General features: G+C 37.6%; 1 protein-coding gene across 1 annotated transcript in view; it reads right to left on the reverse strand.

Moving 5' to 3' along the window:
* The window catches only part of LOC107564611 (furin-like), a 143,851-nt gene extending 121,313 nt beyond the window's left edge, over positions 1–22,538 (reverse strand). Inside the window, exons 1-2 of the mRNA XM_016249738.1 lie at positions 22,078–22,538; positions 13,925–14,197 (exon numbers count right to left, since the gene is read on the reverse strand). Of these exons, the coding sequence (XP_016105224.1) occupies positions 13,925–14,104 (180 nt within the window). The 5' untranslated portion in view covers positions 14,105–14,197; positions 22,078–22,538. The remainder of the gene's footprint in view (positions 1–13,924; positions 14,198–22,077) is intronic.
* Positions 22,539–23,361: the final 823 nt, after the last annotated feature.

Genomic DNA, 23,361 nt, shown 5'->3' on the forward strand with positions numbered 1-23,361 from the left:
TATATATATATATATATATATATATATATATATATATATATATATATATATATATATATATATATATATATATATATATTACAAATTAGGGATGTCAATTTTCGATCATTTCAATGATCGATGACGTTTAAATTGACGATCAATTAATCGTTAACCTTAATGCTGCAAAATGCGTCTATGCAGCCTGGCATGACAGGATGTGCAAAAGTTACTCAAAAAAAAAAAAAAACACTTTCACCCCATTTAAAGGGGATTTAGTCTGAATAAAATGCTAGTAGCAGGATTGTAAAATGAATAGATGTGATTGTTCATTTGATAAAATGAAGAGAGCTCGTTTGAGATCATTTTACTTTGTTGATTGTTTCCTATCCCGACACGGAGACCCCTGAACGCGCCTCTTTAAATGGTTTCGTGGTGGTCGTTGTATTTTAAAACACAATTGCAATGTTTTCAACTGACATTAAAATAAAATGATCCCAAACGTAACTGGTGTGTGTGGCTGTGCTGCGCAGTCAGTGAACCGCTTCCATCGGTGCTGCTGCAGCAAAACACACTGTTGCTAACATGAAACATTTTCGTTCAATCCGGCATTTACAGTGCATTAGATCGTGACAGTGCATTGCTTGCGTGCATACGAGACGGCGCGAGCGCGGGGTTGGCTAGATGTATTTGGAAGTTATTACTCGCGTCTCATTCGGCACAAATCCAAATATTTCCATATTCACAATGTATTTGAATGTTAAACTATTTATAATGTAAACTAGGCTTGTACTTTACATGCATTCGCAAAGAGTCGGAAAAATCATCCTCTTCACATGAGCAAAAAATTCCTTGGCATAACAGCAGAGTGGACCGGTATATTAATACAAAAAGTATTAATTATATTAATTTAAACAATTATCAATAAATTATATTTAAATAACATACAAACACATTTTAGTTTAGATTTTTATAACGGATTCTATTCTTATCGATCCACCAGTTCACATTTACAGCTCTGTGTGTTTGCAGGGTAAAAACATGGGTCGATTTTTCACATTAGTCTGAACAAAAAAAAAACAACAACCCAATGATCCTGCAATACCGAAGGCTGCAGTTTAGGACCGCATTTCTAGGACCCTATTGTATTTCTAATACAATAGAAATGTAGTAACCAAGTCATTTCCCCAGATAATTCTTTCATATCGGGCTCTGCGCTTTGCAGGGCTGCGGGACACAGGACAGATAGGCTATTCATTCCTACGACTTATTTGTGGCCACTGTCCATGTTCCTTAAATAACCCATGATTTAACTAAAATGAGGGAACCAATTAATAAATCGAACATTCTTAATTCATGGCCATGAAATCTTTCATTTCCCTTAGATGCGAAAACGGTGATAAAGTGAATGACAATAAAATAAACCTGTGAAATTAGAGGGTTAGATGGTGAGGCTTTAGGCAAAGAAACGATGCCTAAAGATTATTGTATTTGTGGAAATTCGTGACCAACCAGCAAACCAGAACAAAGCCGCATAAATGTAGGCTATATGGGCTCGAACGTCATCCAAAAGCATGATCGCGATGTAAAATTTTTTTTTTTTAGCGAACCAATTATTCCTCTAATAAACAAAGCTTTTATACCACACTTGTCATAATCAGAGCTTATAATTTGTAAATAAATAATTGCTGGATTCAAAACAGCAATTAAAAGGCGCTGGGACTGACACGGACTATACGTATTCCCCGAGCATTCAATGATGTCACTAAACGGTGATGCCACAACCACGAGCATCGTTCACAAGTTTCTGCATGGACCTAACTAGCCTAGGGCACAGGCTTTCAAGCCCTGGGACAAAATGGGATGCTTTAAGGAAAATGTATAGCCTAGGTAAGCAATAGGCCTAAATAAAAACAACAATTTGTTTTTATAAAAAGAAAGTGAAATATGACTCAATTAAGCTAACAGAAGTATGGTGTGGTGCTCCATTTATATATAAAAAAAAAATTCATGAAAGGATAACAATGCGCATTCCGTGCATCTTACGTTGCAGTCTGTTCACTATCAAAATAAAATAGTCAACCAAACATATAAATGTCACGGTCGGTGGTAGTGTGAGGAGCGCGGAACGAGGAGACCAGGAGTACGAAACAAAGGGATTTATTCTTGTCACAGGGAATCACACATGGCACGAGGAGAAGACATCAACATACAATTCCAGACAAGGGAGAAATTAACAGGCTAGAAGGGCGATTCCACAGTTTAGGCCTAACTGCAAGGACAATAGCCTGCAAAATCAATCTTCATGGAGAAAGCCATTGTCCTCAGGTTAACATCCTGAGAAAACCTGGGGAAGCTAACAGAAGTATGGTGTGGTGCTCTATTTATATATAAAAAAAAATTCATGAAAGGATGACAATGCGCATTCCGTGCATCTTACGTTGCAGTCTGTTCACTATCAAAATAAAATAGTCAACCAAACATATAAATGTCACGGTCGGTGGTAGTGTGAGGAGCGCGGAACGAGGAGACCAGGAGTACGAAACAAAGGGATTTATTCTTGTCACAGGGAATCACACATGGCACGAGGAGAAGACATCAACATACAATTCCAGACAAGGGAGAAATTAACAGGCTAGAAGGGCGATTCCACAGTTTAGGCCTAACTGCAAGGACAATAGCCTGCAAAATCAATCTTCATGGAGAAAGCCATTGTCCTCAGGTTAACATCCTGAGAAAACCTGGGGTACAGCTGTGTGAAAAGCAGGATAAATCTGGCAATGGTAAACTAGTAAAATTTGATCAAAGTTGAGTTGATGTAAAATTTAACGTATGTAACATGGACGGAAAAACAGTGTAAATTCAAGCAGAAAGTGTACTTAATCTAATTCAGTTTAATAAAATTCTGGTTGAATCCCAGTTCATGTTTTGCTTTGTTCCTAATTTGGTATAGTTATGAGTCATGCGTTGTGTATGGTTCACAAAACTGGTAATAGGACTTCCATGCAGGCAGGGTGGCCATCTAATATTATCTGTTCTATAAACTTAAAGGTGCATTTTTGATTCTGGTATGTTCATAAACTGAAAGCCAGCAAAATTACTAACAAACTAAATAGGGTAGATAACGAGGGGCAGACAGGTGATAGGTATAACTAATAACTAATAACAAGGAACAGGTGATACAAATAATGTGAAAAGGAACTGGAAAGACCAAATAAGGAAAACAGAAACTCAACAGGAACATGCACGTGACAATAAAAGGTTACACTGGTCAGTTTAAATAGACCGTAGTATACCAGTCCATTCTGCTGTTATGCCAAGGACTTTTTTTGCTCATGTGAAGAGGATGATCTTTTCCGTCTATATGCGAATGCGTGTAAAGTACAAGCCTATTTACATTATAAATAATAGTTTAACATTCAAATACATTGAGACTATGGAAACGTTTGGATTTGTGCCGAATGAGACGCGAGTAATAACCTCCAAATACATCTAGCCAAACCCGCGCTCGCTCCGTCTCGTATGCACGCAAGCATGCACTGTCACGATCTAATGCACTGTAAATGCCGGGTTATTAAAAACAAATAGGCCTACCGGAACGCAAAAATTTAAAATCTGACATTTTCCGGAACAGGATCCAGCAGGATCAAATAAAGTACTGATCATAATACTCGCATGATAATGTTTCATGTTAGCAACAGTGTGTTTTTGCTGCAGCAGCGCCGATAGACGCGGTACACTGACTGCGCAGCACAGCCACACGCGCCACAGTTACGTTTGGGATTATTTTATTTGAAATGCCATAATGTCAGTTGAAAACATTGCAATTGTGTTTTAAAATACAACAACGATCACCACGACACCATTTAAAGAGGCGCGTTCAGGGGTCTCCGTGTCGGGATAGGAAACAGTCAACAAAGTAAAATGATCTCAAACGAGCTCTCTTCATTTTATCAAATAATCATAATCACATCTTTACATTTTACAATCCTGCTACTAGCATTTTATTCAGACTAAAACACCTTTAAATCAGGTGAGAAAGTTTTTAATTTTGTTTTTTTTTAGTGGCTTTTGCACATCCTGTCATGCCGGTGACTGCGTGCTGCTGCAATAGACACATTTTGCAGCATTAAGGTTAACGATTAATTGACAAACTTTTTTTTGAAAATTGACATCCCTATTGCCTACAGAAAGTCTTCATACCCCTTCATTTTTTCCCCACATTTTGTTATGTTGTGTTATGTTAAACTGCTTTAAATTTCCTTTAAAAAAAAAAATAATAAAAAAATATATATAATAATAATATTATTAAATCTACATCCCACTTACAATAATGACAAAGCAAAAACGGGATTTATCAACTTTGCAAATTTATTAAAAGACTGAAAAACATGACATTGCACAAGTCTTCATACCCTTTGCTTTGACACTTGAAATTTAGATCAGGAGATCTTTTGAGATGTTTCTATACTCCGACTGGAAAAATCAGTTGATTGGACATGATTTGGAAAGGCACACACACCTGTCTATATAAAGTTTAACAGCTGAAATGGATGTCAGAGCAAAAACTAAGCCATGAGGTCAAAGGAATGGCCTGCACAGCTGAGAGACAGGATTGTGTTGAGACAGATCTGGGGAAGACTACAAAAAATTCTGCTGTGTTGAAGGTTCACAGGGGCATTTGGCCTCAATAATCTTTAATGGATGAAGTTTGAAACAATTAGGACCTCTTCCTAGATCTAGCCTCCTGGCCAAACTGAACAATCGAAGGAGAAGGGTCTTTGTTAGAGAGGTGACCAAGACACTGATGGTCACTCTGGTTGAGCTCCATGATCTTATATGGAGATGGGAGAAACTTACAGAAGGACAAACATCACTGCGACACCACCAATCTGGGCTTGATGGCAAAGTGACCAAACTCAAGCTTCTCCTCAGTAAAGATACACGAAACCCTGGATTGGAATTTAAAAAAATACACCTAAATAAAAGATTCTCTGGTCTGATGAACCTCAATTCCATGTTCATGTCTGAGGGAAAACAAGCACTGCTTATCACCTGCATAATACCATCCCAACGGTGAAGCATGGTAGCGGTAGCATCATGCAGTGGGGTGTTTTTCAGTGGCAGGGACTAGGGAAGTGATCAGAAAAGATGCAAAGCTGAATGCAGCTAAATACAGAGATATACTTAATGAAAACCTGGTTCAGAGCGCTCGGAACCTTGACTGGGCTGAAAGTTCACCTTCCAACATGACAAATACCCTCCGCACACAGCCAAGACAATGCAGCAATGGTTTAGGGACGACTCTATGAACGTCCTTGAGTGGCCTGGCCAGAGCTGGGACTTGGAGCCAATCAGACATCTCTGGATAAACCTATAAATGGCTGTCCACCGATGGTCCCCCAGCCAACCTGACAGAGCTTGAGATAATCTAAAGAGATGAATGTCAAAAAACCCAAATGCAGATGTGCAAAGCTTGTTGCATCATACACAAAAAGACTTGAGGCTGTAATTGTTGACAAAGTGCTTCAACTAAGTTTTGAGTTAAGGGTATGAAGACTTGTGCAATGTCATTTTATTTCAGTGTTTCCTTTTTAATAAATTTGCAAAGTTGTGCTAAATCTGGGTTTTGCTTTGTCATTATTGTGAGTGGGGTGTAGATTTATGTGGGGGGAAAAAAAGTAATTTAAAGCAGTTTAACAACGCAACATAAAATGTAAAAAAAAAAAAAAAAATCTATAGGGTCCTAGAAATGCGGTCCTGAAACAACAGCCTCCGGTATTGCAGGAATACCTTACTCACAACAACAGCTTTATTAAAAATGCACATTCATTCTCTGTCAGCAGGAGGCGCTTTCGGATCTGTTTCCCCGGTAACGGCAGAATGTGCAGCGCTCATATTTATTTAGAAAAATCATAGCCTTTTGAAGTTTAGTCGTAACATTAAGCTATATCGCAATTCTGGTCTGTACCCAAACATTTGTTCAGAGCCTGAATTTCATTTTTGAAAATGGGGGAAATTCCCCTCTTAGGTGACTCTTGTGAGAGGCCAGATGTAGCTACTGGCCATCGGGAGCACCGGGACATTCCCGGTGGGCCGATCGCCGAAGCAAGGGAGACCTCATATTAGGCGCTGTTTTTAAATTACAGCTCACGCGAAACTGCAAAAAGCAAGTACTCCAAAAGTGTGAAGCGGCGCTACCCGGTGCATCTGCCAGCCGTGCGTTAAAGCAGAGCGGGATCAGGGATCAGGGATCAAATCGCTCGATCCATTCAGAAATGACACAGAATTGTGTTATACAGTTGTGTGATATGACAACATTAAAGGTTCTGCCTGAAAACAGCCACGACAAGGTAAAATGCATGTAAACAAACTTTAATAGCTTATTTCTCTTTAAATGTTTCATTCTAATTAATTTTTATTTAAGTAAAATGTTAATTCAGTAAGAGCCTGATTAAAGATAACTAGCACAAAATCAATGCTTATACTGTCAAGTGCATTTCTATGTGACAAAAATGCAGTAGGCTATTAGTTTGTTGCATTTGCTGTGAATTCAGAAATGTATCATTTTTTTGTTTTTGTCCTCATTTATTTATTTATTTACTTACTCCAATTGAAGGCCCTATAACACAGCAAAACATTCACAGGGGAACTTGAGGGCCGGATAGGCTGGATTTGTCCAGGGCCGAATTTTAACCCCAGTCCAGCTCTGTACCCATCACTACGCAACAAATAATGGCGTGGCGGGCGCACTGGTTTCCTTTGCATTGAAGCATACGAAAAATAAAAAAAAATGCCTGAAGACTCGCACCGTGTCTACACCAGAAGCGACAAAATACTATAGAACCCATTATAATCGGTGATGTGGTGCAGCACAGCACGACAAACCCCGACAGTAAACTGATGCCTCATTCTATTTATGACGTAGGCCTACTGTTTGACAAAGTACAAATGATTTGCAATGGTCACTTTGTCGCATCCAGTGTGGACAGCCTCAAGCTGTTGGCTTACCTCCGGCCTTTTTTTTCATTTATTTATTTGTTTAATTTTTTTGGCTAGTAGAAATTATGAATGGCCGGTAACTTAAAAATGTTGTAGCCAAATTGGCTGGTGAGTGAAAAAGTTAATTTCAAACCCTGGTCAGGATGGAACGACAACAGCTTTTTTAAAATTGTATTTCTTTAGCTGTCCTGATATTAATTTATCATTTTGAGCAGGAGTCCAGGATTCATCGGGAAAACATTTTTAAAATGTACCTACTAGGAAGAAGAGCAATAAGACAGCATTATAAAATGAAAAAGTGCACTTTTTTTATTTTGAATGGCGAATACGTGCTCACCCACAGACATTCACAGGTTCATTTTGAAGTATTAGCAAAACAACAAAGCTAATGCTTTTCACGGAACTTACGTAATTACCCTTTATACATTGTGATATAGTCTGGTTCGTTGGTCCGTTAGATTGGATTGCTTTCTCACTACATCCGAACCGCTCCAGAGTTTGTTTTCAATCGAGCCGAGACCGCCTCATTCAGGCGATCTCGGACCAATTGTTTTGGCGCTGATCCGAGCGTGATTGCCGTGTTCACATATGCCCAAACAAACCGAGCTAAGGGGGGAAATGTGCCAGGTTCCGAAAACAACGAGCCAGGTGTGAAAGCACCCTCAGAGTCTTACTGCTTAGCTCTCCCTGAATCATTTTCTCGCTTTCATCCATTCTTTTTTGCTACTATTTCTGTCTCGCTACTTTTCATCTAAGTCTCTCGCTTTCTGTTCCTCTCTCTATATAACGCATTTTTGAAGCGATATAATTTCAGCAGTGTAGGATTTCTGCTGGATCACTGCAAGGAAGCTCCACACCAAAACACGGCCGTGGCGGCAGCACTTTGGATTAGCGTGCCACGTCTCCTTACCCAGAGACCCGCATTGCAAAGCTCTCAGCTCAAGTCATTTTCTGAGCAGAAAAAAATAACATCAAATGGAGAGAGAGAGGTAGACGAGAGAAAGCACCATATGGCATCAAAAATTCAACTCAGAACACAGGGATCCTTCAAGGACTCTCACAATCTGTCTGAGAGTATGAAATGAATAATGAAAAATCAATCCGCCGTGCTGGGTGTGAAAGTGTCCTGTGTTTGATTGACAGGTCAGTGTTAGGCATAAATCAATGGAGATGCAGGGAGAGCTTGTTCATTATGCCACACTAATGAACGCCAGGAATTCCATGCAAACACAAAATGTGCACGTACACACAGCACAGTCTATCACAACGCAAGATTTTTTTTTTAACAAGGATGGAGTGGAAAAGTTCTCAAGCTGTTTAAATCAAACTTCACGTGTTTGTGTGCAGCTTGCGCAGTTGTTGATGTGACATCTGACAGGGCTCTACACTCACAATTTTGTTTAAGAGCACTCGTATACCTACATTAAAATGTTAAGAAAAAAAATGTTTTGGTGTGCAGTAGGCTTGCCGCGATAGACGGTGCTGATGGTGATACCGGTGTTAAGCCGCAACACCGGTCACATCACTTGCCCACCGTGGCACTGACCCCCACAGTCGTTTTGATTTTTTATAGTAATAAAAATCATTTAGTTCAGTAAAAGAACAGACACTACAATTAAAAACTGAACGCAGCTGCTTAATGCAGCATGCCGAACGACAGTCGCATCACAGATCAGATTTCATTTATCTAGTGAGGAGAGTGAGTTGAGCTGACTGACAAGAATAGTGAGGCGAGACAGACAAGACGATCGCGGATGATTTAGTTCTGAAACGAGATGCAAAAGCACCTGTTTGGCAATATTTTGGATTTTGAAAAGCCTGTTGACCTTTGCCATTTATCTAAGGTGATTTTGGAAGTTTTTTTTTTTTAAAACATTTGTTTCCACATTATTTGCTGATTTTTACTTTATTTAAACTTTGTGTCATTTATTTATTTTATTTGACATCAAGGTGTATGCCGTGCCTCCAAGCTTTCTTACTCGTTTTGCTAATAAACGTTCTACGTTTCTTATTTATTTGGTTATATATTATACATGTTTACTTGGGCTATTTCCAATTTTGTATACCTATTTAAACTTTATGTAAGTTATTTGTTATTTTATATTAGGCATAGCCTGCCCTATAGCATGGTGTATTTGTATTTGTTTTGTTAATAAAAGTTCTATGTTTTATACAGTGTATATAGGATAAGTGAGTTTGACGTTGTATTTTGTTGTTGCATTCAAGCAATTGACTCTGACCTGCCGCTAATTCAAAAGTAAAAGTAAAATGTGCATGGTGCTTTTAAGCTATTTAAAAGCGAGAAAGCGAGGAAAGAGGGAAAATTCAAACAAACTAAAAACTAACAATTGCTTTACGCCGAATTGCCGCTATTTCAAGGTGAAAGTAAAATGTGCACGCTGCTTTTACAAGCCATTTAAAACCGAAGAAAAGCTAGGAAAATTTCCTCACCGTCACAACCCTAGTGTGCACTCAAAGTTGATTTGTTCTTCAGAGTCTAATGCATTAAGTCAAGTCAATTTTACTTATATAGTGCTTTTCACAATGCACACCATTTCAAAGCAGCTTTACAGAAATTTTTAAAATAGATTAAATAATATTTGTTAAAGCTACAAAAATAGATTTGAATAGTAAACAAGATATTAAAACAAGTCAATTATTTAAAAGAAATCTCAAGAGCCTAAATACTGCTTTTATGCGATTTTGTTGAAAAAAATCAAGGTTTTAAAGAAAACAATACATAAACAACAGTGGAACATGGCTATAAATATGAACTATACCTGTACAGTGTTTCCCCTAGGTTTACGGCTTTGGGGCGTGGTCCGTTTTTTTTTTTCTGGACTCCTTTTTACTGGTTAAGTTACATGTTATTAATAAAAAAGCATGTCTAATTAATTAAAATAATGAAACTTAAACAATTTAACATCAATTTATTAAAAGTTTAACAAATATTACATGTTTAGGGCCCTATGAAATGTTTTATTTTTCCAACCTTATGTTTTATTGTTTTAGCATGTCTAATTATTTGAACGCATAAAACAAGTTTCATTTATTCTTACAATAGCCTTATGATTTTTTTGCTCAAATTCTGTGTTGTGTATTTACATTTTGTTTTAAGGCATAACACACATTCATTTAATCTATCTTTTAAGTAATGAAAATTAAACAAATTTGTTTTTGGAAAATAAAGGTAATTTAATATTACAATTAAAACATTGAAGAAATATTGAATGCTTATTCCTTAAAAATAAGGTTTTAATAATTTTAGTCGTAGCAGTCGGTTACGTACATTCTACTGAACAATAGTAATATATTTCTGCCAATGCCCTCAAGTTAAACCAAACTTTTATTTTGACGGGTTGCCGTGAATACCTTTACATTTGTGTGTGTGTATGACATGATGATAGTTTTACTCGTTTTAGATGAAACGGTCATATGCTCATGAAGTGACTCTCAGAGCAGTTCTGGAGATATTGTTCATGTATTTATGTCCTCATTAGTGAGACGGCAGACATTAATATCACCGGAAGCGTCACAAGCGTTTCGTACGAGTACTACACAAAACCGCTATAGAGAAAATATAATTCAATAAAATTAACTTGACCTACAAGGGGGACGGGGGGTGCCGTTAATATAATATGCTAAAATAATGGCAGGGGAAACACTGCTGTAGTTACTCTGCTAGGACACCTGTGTCCTTGACTTTCATAGATTGACTAAAAATCACCTCGGGAGCAAGATGGACCATAATAGAATGGAAAGATGCTTTTTAAAAAAAGTTTTAAACATTTTTTTTTTAAAAGAACCATTTTGCAAAACAAAACAAACAAACAAAAACAGCACAATGGAATGGCCAAAGGCATCCATGCATGTAACAACAATTAAATAATAACCCATTTTTACCGTGATGGCATTAATTTATGTACAAGTCCACACTTATTTGAAACGGAGTGCCTAAAAATTTGCCACATTTGCACACATTAATTTTCACTTGCCTGCTTGCACTGTATAGGCCAAATTTTCCCTCCTGTCACCCACACACACAATCATTAAATTAACTTCTGTAACATTCTTCCAATGGAAACTGTTACATATACTACTGGCTTCAGTTGGTGAGTACCCTTCCCACTGATCTGACACCAGTTATTTATGCTTTTCATGCAACATAAGCCGTTTAAGAACAATATCATGACTTTGTATCAGAGGAATAATTGAAGTTCCACCAGAATAGTTATTTTAATGTGTTTGGTTGACTTCTGACACTGCATAAACAAAGGAATTAAAACTGAATTATCTAATACCGCTCCCCTCCAGCTTATTATCTCCTTAGTAATGGATGTCTGAGATGTGTGTACCAGAATCACTGGTTTGTATCGGTCGAAAATGAGTGACTTAATTTGTTCAGCTCTGTCAGTTTACATTAGAAAGGAGACTCTTGACTAAGGATAGACAGACAGACAGAAAGACACATAGATTTTTTTTTTATACAAGAGAAACATTTTACAAAAATTAAATTATGATTTCTAGCAAATAAAAAAATTCATTGCTAAACATTTTTTTTAAAAATAAATAAATAAATATTATTTTGTGGTGGGGCCAGCAGAAATGTTGGCAGTGCAAGTAAAATTAGAATTACTGGACCAACTAGGCCAAGAGAAAGAGGAGAGGAGAGGGGAGGAGAGGAGAGGAGAGGAGGAGTAGAAGAGAGGAGAGCTCTCTCTTTCCACTCCTGTCCTCCCACACACGTGCTATTCACAGACTCCTCACAGCGAGCTCAGAGGGCATTGCACTTGCAGGGATTAATTCACATACAATGTTTCAGCTGTCAGATACATTCCTGCTTTTCGTCTTCCAGCTAAGCGTTTAATGCCATAACAACAGAAGAGGGAACATCTGGCAAGACAAACGAGACAATGCGGGGCTGCAAGGAAAAAGAATACAACATAAGCCGAAATTAATTTCCCCAATCACAGCTGACGCATTCCCATCTTAATGAATTGAACAGTGATAATATATTTCTGCCAATGCCCTCAAGTTAAACCAAACTTTTATTTTGACGGGTTGCCGTGAATACCTTTACATTTGTGTGTGTGTATGACATGATGATAGTTTTACTCGTTTTAGATGAAACGGTCATATGCTCATGAAGTGACTCTCAGAGCAGTTCTGGAGATATTGTTCATGTATTTATGTCCTCATTAGTGAGACGGCAGACATTAATATCACCGGAAGCGTCACAAGCGTTTCGTACGAGTACTACACAAAACCGCTATAGAGAAAATATAATTCAATAAAATTAACTTGACCTACAAGGGGGACGGGGGGTGCCGTTAATATAATATGCTAAAATAATGGCAGGGGAAACACTGCTGTAGTTACTCTGCTAGGACACCTGTGTCCTTGACTTTCATAGATTGACTAAAAATCACCTCGGGAGCAAGATGGACCATAATAGAATGGAAAGATGCTTTTTAAAAAAAGTTTTAAACTTTTTTTTTTTAAAAGAACCATTTTGCAAAACAAAACAAACAAACAAAAACAGCACAATGGAATGGCCAAAGGCATCCATGCATGTAACAACAATTAAATAATAACCCATTTTTACCGTGATGGCATTAATTTATGTACAAGTCCACACTTATTTGAAACGGAGTGCCTAAAAATTTGCCACATTTGCACACATTAATTTTCACTTGCCTGCTTGCACTGTATAGGCCAAATTTTCCCTCCTGTCACCCACACACACAATCATTAAATTAACTTCTGTAACATTCTTCCAATGGAAACTGTTACATATACTACTGGCTTCAGTTGGTGAGTACCCTTCCCACTGATCTGACACCAGTTATTTATGCTTTTCATGCAACATAAGCCGTTTAAGAACAATATCATGACTTTGTATCAGAGGAATAATTGAAGTTCCACCAGAATAGTTATTTTAATGTGTTTGGTTGACTTCTGACACTGCATAAACAAAGGAATTAAAACTGAATTATCTAATACCGCTCCCCTCCAGCTTATTATCTCCTTAGTAATGGATGTCTGAGATGTGTGTACCAGAATCACTGGTTTGTATCGGTCGAAAATGAGTGACTTAATTTGTTCAGCTCTGTCAGTTTACATTAGAAAGGAGACTCTTGACTAAGGATAGACAGACAGACAGAAAGACACATAGATTTTTTTTTTATACAAGAGAAACATTTTACAAAAATTAAATTATGATTTCTAGCAAATAAAAAAATTCATTGCTAAACATTTTTTTTAAAAATAAATAAATAAATATTATTTTGTGGTGGGGCCAGCAGAAATGTTGGCAGTGCAAGTAAAATTAGAATTACTGGACCAACTAGGCCAAGAGAAAGAGGAGAGGAGAGGGGAGGAGAGGAGAGGAGGAGTAGAAGAGAGGAGAGCTCTCTCTTTCCACTCCTGTCCTCCCACACACGTGCTATTCACAGACTCCTCACAGCGAGCTCAGAGGGCATTGCACTTGCAGGGATTAATTCACATACAATGTTTCAGCTGTCAGATACATTCCTGCTTTTCGTCTTCCAGCTAAGCGTTTAATGCCATAACAACAGAAGAGGGAACATCTGGCAAGACAAACGAGACAATGCGGGGCTGCAAGGAAAAAGAATACAACATAAGCCGAAATTAATTTCCCCAATCACAGCTGACGCATTCCCATCTTAATGAATTGAACAGTGACAGACGCAGGGGAAAGGTGACTCGACAAGCATCTACAAGGACTTCTCGAAGGGGCCTTTGCAATTGTGCGGGTATATATGTGGGTGTGTGTAAATCTGTCTTCCTCTTGTGTAAAGCAACAGAGCTTGACAGCAAGAAGGTGAAAGATATACTAGAACATCACTACAAGCCTCATGCAGCCTTATGTCCACATACACAAATGTAGCAACTCTCACAAGATACGAGAGATAGCACTCACCTGCCCGTGACTGATGAAACCATGTTTGTGTGCAATCTTCTCAGCCTCCTCGGCTCCCCCTTCAATGTGGACAGCCCACGTGTTGGTGTAAATGCCTTGGCCTGTAATCAAGCGTGTCTCAGCAGCCAGGAGGACCAGGTACGCCCCCAGAAACAGCAGCAGGGTCCAGCGGCCCTCCATGAACAGGAGTGCTTCGTCTCCAAGCCTTCTGGTGATGAAGTTTGTTTTCTAATGCATCTGTGGGCTGCACTGTGAATTCAGCACTTTAATGACCTGGAGAAGATAAGACAGGGTGTCAGGAAAGAAATACTAGTGCACCAAGTGGCTCATCGTTTTCTATAAAGCTCAGGTTATCTAAACATAACTGTTCTGTCAAAAAAACATTCTCAGAGGTACCGTGGCGAGTCATAAATTTTCATAAAGGTGACTTGAGTGCTATTGATGGCATTACACCAAGGGAAACTGGGATACAAACAACATTTTGTAGGACAAGGAGAAAGCTGTGTTTCACTTGTACCCACTTGCTACATGCTTGTATCTAGAGCAAGTTCACAAAAAAGGACATAAAATCTCCCACTGATGTTGCTTATCTTAAAGGAAAACTCCACTATTTTTGAAAATAGGCTCATTTTCCAACTCCCCTAGAGTTAAACAGTTGAGTTTTACCATTTTCGAATCCATTCATCCGATCTCTGGGTCTGGCGGTAGCACTTTTAGCTTAGCATAGATCATTGAATCTGATTAGACCGTTAGCATCTCGCTCAAAAATGACCAAAGAGTTTCTATATTTTTCCTATTTAAATCTTGACTCTTCTGTAGTTACATCGTGCACTTAGACCGACAGAAAATGAAAAGTTGCGATTTTCTAGGCCGATATGGCTAGGAACTAGTGATGCGCGGATGGCGTTTTTATCCGCGGGCGCTGCGGATAATCCGCGGATCGGGTGGGTCAGGTAATAAAAAAATGCATTCTGATTATTTGCGGGTGGGTTGCGGGTGGATAAAATAAATCATTAATGATGCAAGTATTAACTACATTTTCTAAATTATGAACGTGTTTTAAATAGGCTCCAGACATTTAATAAACTGTAAATTAACATTAAAAGTTATTCAACAAAACATTATTTAGTCAAGAGCAGTAAGGGTCTTTTGTTGTTTGAATAACATTAATAAAAGACGGCACAGCTTTATTAGGCTGCTGTCACTAGGGATGCGCCGATCTGATATTCATATCGGGTATCGGCTCCGATAGTGCCATTTTTCTCGGATCGGGAATCGGTCAGAGAGAGCTGATCCAAATCCGAGATTTTTTTTTTTTCTTCTCTCCAATTGTTCGAATGTGTTACTTCTGAAGCCATACGATAGCTTAATGTGAGCTACATGTGAATATTTAAGTCCTTACATTAAAGTTCACACAAACTCTTTTCTCCACTGTGGCTGTCAGTCATTCATTCAGCCTTTAAACTCTGGTCGCGTTCGGTTACAGCAGTCAGCTTGGTAAAGCTCTCTCCAAGATCATTCTGTGCTCCCATTATACTTGATTTGTAAATACATGTCTATGATTTTGCAAAAAGGACTTTATCTTCTTGCAGGAGTTTAATGTTGTTTTGTTACTTGCTACCGGGTGTCTGTGGTGTAGAAAAGACTATAAATAGTTTTTAACGTGCACAGTAACTGAAATTTAAAACTGTTAAAAAAAGGCTCAATAACTGTTGCACAGATATAATACACTACACATCAATTTCTCTTCCCTTTGTGCTTTGCACTTTTTAACACGAAGTGCTTACAATGTGCGCACTAAATGATGTCTAATATTAGCCAATGGCTAATCAATTCTCAGATTTTACTCGCCAGTGTGTGAGTTGGAAGCTGCGTATATGATTAGCACATATATTTTCACTCACAGAACACTCTGACTGAGCACTTCAGAGTTTCACTCTCCGTCAAGCGATCTGTGATGTTTTTCATATACTTTGTTGTATTTTCCTGTAAAAATAACAGAGTTCCTTTGGAATACTTCAGCTTTTAAGAACTGCCGGGTTTTCCTGTAGTGGGCAGAACTAATGCACAAACAACAATCTCATTGGCTGGTGCTCACCTATTATGTAGAATTCATATAATAATAATAATAATAATAATAATACTAATAATAATATCTTATCAGTATTATTGTTGGTTTTTTTACAGGAACACTGAATGACCAAAAAAAGCACCAGCACCAGTCCTAAGTTCATGGTTACCAAGTTTTAATTTAAATTACTAAACTTATATCATTAAATAATACTTGATTATCATATTATAATGCTTGACTGACTGATATTAAGAGTGTACTTTCAGATATTTAAAAAGCTGTACCATTTTACAAACATTACATGTTTGTAAAATGGCATAACTTTATATACAGTATATATATATATTATAGTATAGTATTTCAGTCTGGCGAGTAAACAAAAAAATATACTAGCCGATGGCGATTCAATTGCCAAGGTGTCCGTTGAGGGTTGACTGTATAAAAACAGTTCGTGCTGCACTGTATTTTTTGTCTTATCGTATCTATCTTATGTTGTTGCCTTATTAAAAAATATGCTATACATTTAAAATAAATGTATTTTAATTTTATAGTATAAACGTATATATAAATACATTCATGAATGTTTTTAATGAATGGATTTTATAATAATACAACTAGCAATGTGTAACATTTTACCATATTTAGTGCAACACTTTTATTTGTTCCACACAAAATATTGTTTTTTCACTAAATGTTTGGATTTCTAAAATTATTGTGCACTGATTTTTCTAGAATAACTTTTGCTGCCGAATTATCCACTAACCTAGTTTATAATTTTTTGTCATAGATTATAAATATACATAGGCCTATATTTTTTTATATTTGTTTATTTTAATTTTTTTTAATGAAGAAGTCTGTATCTATTAGATTGTGAAAGAATCATTATCAGTTCCACACACAGAGATATATAAATTCGACATTTAATTAAATGAGGGAAAAAAAACTTCACTGTATCGGATCGGTATCTGTATCAGCCAATACTGAATCCTAGGTATCGGAATCTGTATCGGAGGCAAAAAAGGCGGATCGGAGCATCCCTAGCTGTCACAAGACCTATTTCACGGATCCAATACTGATACCCATGCGTTTTATTTTGCAACTGTTTACATTAACTTAAGACAAAACCGACAGTACTTTCTCAATTTGGTACTCTCAGTAAGCGCTTTGGATGTGACTGTGAGCGCACGCGCCTCTATATATATATATATATATATATATATATATATTAGGGCTGCACTATTATTAAAAAAAATCATAATTGTCAATTATTTCCTTGAAATTGTAATTGTGATTAATTACAATTATCACAATTTATATTGAATGATGTTTATACCATTGTTTGATGCAACTGCATGCTGTATTTTTATATGAAAATAAACAAGCTGAAAAGACTAACTGAAAAACCTTTAGTGCTTTTCTATAGTATTAAGTCTCAAATGTCAACTATACATCGGATTGGTTTCTTCTTTAAATTATAAAAAAGTAAAAATATAAATGGTATTATAGTGTTATACTAAAACTAAAATTAAAACAATGGAAAAACTTAAGCGTGCAGAATAACATAAGTGGACTTTGAACGATTAATTGCCGCTTTGAACGATTATGTAATTGTGGCATCCATAATTGTAATCGCGATTAGAAATTCGATTAATTGTGCAGCCCTATATAAATATACACACACAACAAGTCACATGGATTACTTTTATAATGCGCTTGAATCCTGTTTCTACCAAAAGATCATTTTGGGGACAGCAGTCATGGTCAGGGGAAAACAGAAGGTGTTTTACACAAGGTTTGACACCATATACATTGGGATGATGACCATGTGGCTTGAGCATTGCACCATCCATCAGAGAAGCTCTCTACCACGGCAAGAGGGAGTCCCATGAGAGTTAGGCAGCTCCTTAGAGACAGCTCAGTTCTTGCTGACTGTGAAAGTAAGCTCAAAGCTTGGCTCAGGGCTTGATATATAACCCCCGACGCCCTCTACAACAAAACAGAGCATGAACAATAAAGCCTGGCGTGTGCTTTCGAAGACAGCAAGCATGCAAATTCATAGTATTTCCTTCTAAAGCGAAGGCGTGATGCCAGGGTCTAGGAAAAGCGTTAAAATTATAGCACCAACCTGCACAATGTCTGTTAAAGCAAGGTTTAAAAACAACCAAACTATTCCACAGAGTATGATGGCTACAAGGCAGAGTTTAGCATTTAAATAGCAGCTCCTGGTAGGAAGAAGTGAGTATCTTGATAAAAGGCCTGCTGAAGAAACAAACAAATCGTCACGTCTAAAATCTGCATTACAGAGCTCATTAAGGGCTGGCACAGTGCAGTGAGCTGGAGAGGAAAGAGGAGAAAACCATGTGTGTCTTACTGATGGAACCTGCGAATGTCACACCTCCGCAAGCACAGAAAATGAGAGAGACAGTGAGGAAGAGAGATACTGTTCCCATACGTCTCACTGTAACTGCAAAAGCAACGCATGATGTCGTATCTAAACCTAATCGATAGTTTAAAGCAAAGAATAGATTTGATTAACCTCCTTTTAAGAAGATTCAGTCAATTAACAGCTAAGACAAGTTTACAAGACAAGTAATGGAAAAGAGGTCAGCTCTCAGAAAATTATTTGCCTCCTCTTAGCCTTTTTCAGCATTGTTAAATAACTGCCATTCAGGTTAACCGTCCCCTGTATTCAATCTTTGCTTGTCTCGACAAGACTAATTTAATAATGCAGCCACTTGTGAAAGGTTATTCTAATGGATAAATGTAGGTGGTAATGAAAGATTCACCTTTAGAGCACGACACATGTAAGATGTGACAGAAAGGCCGTTGATTTCAAGTCAACTACTGTTCTGTTTGATGCAACTGCATGCTGTATTTTTATATGAAAATAAACAAGCTGAAAAGACTAACTGAAAAACCTTTAGTGCTTTTCTATAGTATTAAGTCTCAAATGTCAAATATACATCGGATTGGTTTCTTCTTTAAATGATAAAAAAAAAGTAGAAATATGAATGGTATTATAATGTTATACTAAAACTAAAACAATGGAAAACCCCTTAAGATAACATGTAGAAAGAAAAAAACGCATCTTAAGCGTGCAGAATAACATAAGTGGACTTTGAACGATTAATTGCCGCTTTGAACGATTATGTAATTGTGGCATCCATAATTGTAATCGCGATTAGAAATTCGATTAATTGTGCAGCCCTATATAAATATACACACACAACAAGTCACATGGATTACTTTTATAATGCGCTTGAATCCTGTTTCTACCAAAAGATCATTTTGGGGACAGCAGTCATGGTCAGGGGAAAACAGAAGGTGTTTTACACAAGGTTTGACACCATATACATTGGGATGATGACCATGTGGCTTGAGCATTGCACCATCCATCAGAGAAGCTCTCTACCACGGCAAGAGGGAGTCCCATGAGAGTTAGGCAGCTCCTTAGAGACAGCTCAGTTCTTGCTGACTGTATAAGTAAGCTCAAAGCTTGGCTCAGGGCTTGGTATATAACCCCCGACGGCCTCTACAACAAAACAGAGCATGAACAATAAAGCCTGGCGTGTGCTTTCGAAGACAGCAAGCATGCAAATTCATAGTATTTCCTTCTAAAGCGAAGGCGTGATGCCAGGGTCTAGGAAAAGCGTTAAAATTATAGCACCAACCTGCACAATGTCTGTTAAAGCAAGGTTTAAAAACAACCAAACTATTCCACAGAGTATGATGGCTACAAGGCAGAGTTTAGCATTTAAATAGCAGCTCCTGGTAGGAAGAAGTGAGTATCTTGATAAAAGGCCTGCTGAAGAAACAAACAAATCGTCACGTCTAAAATCTGCATTACAGAGCTCATTAAGGGCTGGCACAGTGCAGTGAGCTGGAGAGGAAAGAGGAGAAAACCATGTGTGTCTTACTGATGGAACCTGCGAATGTCACACCTCCGCAAGCACAGAAAATGAGAGAGACAGTGAGGAAGAGAGATACTGTTCCCATACGTCTCACTGTAACTGCAAAAGCAACGCATGATGTCGTATCTAAACCTAATCGATAGTTTAAAGCAAAGAATAGATTTGATTAACCTCCTTTTAAGAAGATTCAGTCAATTAACAGCTAAGACAAGTTTACAAGACAAGTAATGGAAAAGAGGTCAGCTCTCAGAAAATTATTTGCCTCCTCTTAGCCTTTTTCAGCATTGTTAAATAACTGCCATTCAGGTTAACCGTCCCCTGTATTCAATCTTTGCTTGTCTCGACAAGACTAATTTAATAATGCAGCCACTTGTGAAAGGTTATTCTAATGGATAAATGTAGGTGGTAATGAAAGATTCACCTTTAGAGCACGACACATGTAAGATGTGACAGAAAGGCCGTTGATTTCAAGTCAACTACTGTTCTGAGATAGAAACAGGGCTTGTGGCTTATCTTTTCTCATCTTTATTAGGTCTGACAAGGTCGTTGTGCTGCTTTGCGTATTGGAAACAAGTAGACCACTTTTTTTTTCAGCTTACAAGCAGAACATGGAACCAGGCCAGAGGGAATTCTGGTAATTGTGTTGCAACCGCAACATTGACCAGAAATGATCAAAATAATTGCTTATCAACAGCTTTCCTAGAACCGAACAATTACAGAGCGCATATCTAGTAAATCACAAATTCCCAATGGTTCAGGAACAGGTCACGAAGCCAAAATGACATTCAAATGAATGTGAAGTCAATCACATAGAACTTCAGGATCTTTTTGGAGGGCGGCCATTAATCTTCATTCAACACTTCACAAATGACTTATTTTTCATATTTAAAGACTCTGAGCACCCGTTAAGGCCTGAATCAAATGGAAAGAAAGATTATCTATCTGTCTCCGAGGATCTGACAGATTGCATGCTTGCGAGAGGCGATGTCCCATACATGCTACTGTATGCTGGCGGGTCAAATTTTTATAGTGTGTTCTCTAGGGAAGAAAGAACAGTAATTACTATGCCTTAATAACTCCTCATCAAACACAACTACAACTACTAAAGCTTTAATGATCCATGATGGCTCTGTAAGGCCAGTAACCGAAGTGCTTAGTCACTCATTAGACAGGGAGAGACAGCACACATATACACTGTTTATCTCTACCTCTTTTTCCCTCTCTCTCTCTCTTGTCAGGATCAGAACAGAAGATGACCACACTGCCTGTTCTTAAAAAACAACAACAACAAAAAACCTTTGGGTAACGTTAAGCCAGATTTCATAAGCAAACCTGCCAAAAGAACGAATGTTTCAAGACAAGTCAAAGGACACTTATAATGATATGATATAAATACAATGATTGATATTCTCTAAGGACCATCACACAGTCATCGTATGAACTACGTGAGACAAAGAGTATGACAACAGTGTCGTTATGCTCGCTTTGCATTCATTTACTGCACTGAACACTAAGAATTTTTATTTGGTTCACGCGAAACTCGCATGCACCGTAAATCATTCAGTTACGCTGAAAACACTGGGCGTGCAACACGATAATACATCTTTTGGAGGATTTGGAGTCCGTGTAGAAAATTTTAAATATTATGTGCTTTTTTCTTTCGTGGAAAACAAAAGGAGGCGTGCGTCGGAATAACAGCCTCCAGTTAACTTAACATTACCGTTTATTTATTTGAATGGAAAACAGGTGCAATGAAAGTGAACGGTGACCGAGACATTTCTATTTAGGTTTGGAACAACATTAGATTATTTTTGAGTTAAGTATCCCTTTTGGTCACCTTTTTGATATTACAAAATAATAATAATAATAATTATTATAAGGTTTCTTCAAACCAATGTGCGTAAAAGAAAAAAAAACGAAACAGTCACTTTTTGTCATCCGTAAAAATGAACGAAAACAAAAGTATACTGTCCAAATAAAAAAATATAACGTCAAAAACAAATTCTTCACAGCAAATTATATGAAACTGCTATCAGAAGTTAGACTAAAGCGTAAAAGCTTAATATGACATGAATACATTTAGTAAATAAAAACTTTATTTTCTTTGACTTCACCTCAGTTTTCCGTTCTAATTAAATTAAACAACGACAAACACACGAACTGTCATTTACCTCAGACATGAGACCGCTGACCCCTCCTCAAGCACGAACCGAGCTGTCATTTCGCTTTCCACAGCCTCGGAATCCGGTAACGGGCTCACATTTCAGACTAACTACAGCTCCGAAATGAACTCCGTTCTCGACGGAAATTTAAAGCACATCCGCCGAGGAACCGTTACGGAGTATTCCCGCCGTTCCGCGAGACCCCGGTGAACTCAACTCGGCGCCACGCGACGAGAGCGCGCAGGACGATGAAACTTTCAATAGCGCGCGCGTCTTCCTGTAGTCCTTTATTTTAATTATTTATTAATCTTGCGTCTGCCAGTCTACATGGTATACATAAAATCGAACTGTTTGTAAAATAAAATTAAAATCTCTGTGGTGTCACGTGCCATCGGTAGCGTCTTCTTTATTGTTCTATAGACATAACGGGCTCCGTAATACATCCGTACACAAATCCCCGATCATCACAAATGGCCTACAATTCCCAGGAAGTACGTCATGGCATGAGCCTATTTGGGGTCTGCGATTCGCGGGCTCCATCTGCAGGATTCTGACCAGACACACTGTTCATAATTAAAATGTATTTTAATTTTTTAAAATACAGTACCAGTAGTAAATGCATATCTTGCAATCTTAAAGAAACAGTTTACCCAGAAATGGATATTCTGACTAATGTTGCAGGACTGTTAACGTTAGGAGCTGTTCATTTTCATCACATATGCACACGATGAAGGTGAATGGTGACTAGTTATAAACAAGGATAAATAAATGATGACAGAATTGCTGTGAATGAATGAGATTACAGTTGGATCCTTGTCAGTGTGGAGAGCCAAATGTAATCAGCATAATGTTTGCTTTGAAAGTCATATATTAGATTTACAGTTTTGTCAATGGTTTTACTCCGGCAGCAGCAGCATGCATGCAGGTCACGAAAGAAAACAGAATTTCTTTCAAGGATTCATCTTCACTGAACCCAGCTCCTGCTAAGCTGATTTTGTTTGTCCTTCCATTATTATTTTTTTTTATTGCCAAAGTATCGCAAAAAAAGAAAAAGAAAAGTAAAATAGAATAAAAAAATATATAATAATAATAATAAAGCATAAAGGCAGCACAGGTGTACGTCTTAAGCCGGCAGCTCCAACAAAAAACAAGGAATGCTTTATTTGCATCACACTTTCATTCTTGTTTAGGATTGAAAGGAAGGATTTAAGGAGGAATCCATTCTTTAAATTATAAATTATTTATACACCATGGTGGTATTTGTTTTATTGCCTTTCAGTTATGCTGATTGTA

This window comes from Sinocyclocheilus grahami, unplaced genomic scaffold (assembly GCF_001515645.1).
Source record: "Sinocyclocheilus grahami isolate Dianchi unplaced genomic scaffold, SAMN03320097.WGS_v1.1 scaffold950.1, whole genome shotgun sequence".
Taxonomy (NCBI): domain Eukaryota; kingdom Metazoa; phylum Chordata; class Actinopteri; order Cypriniformes; family Cyprinidae; genus Sinocyclocheilus; species Sinocyclocheilus grahami.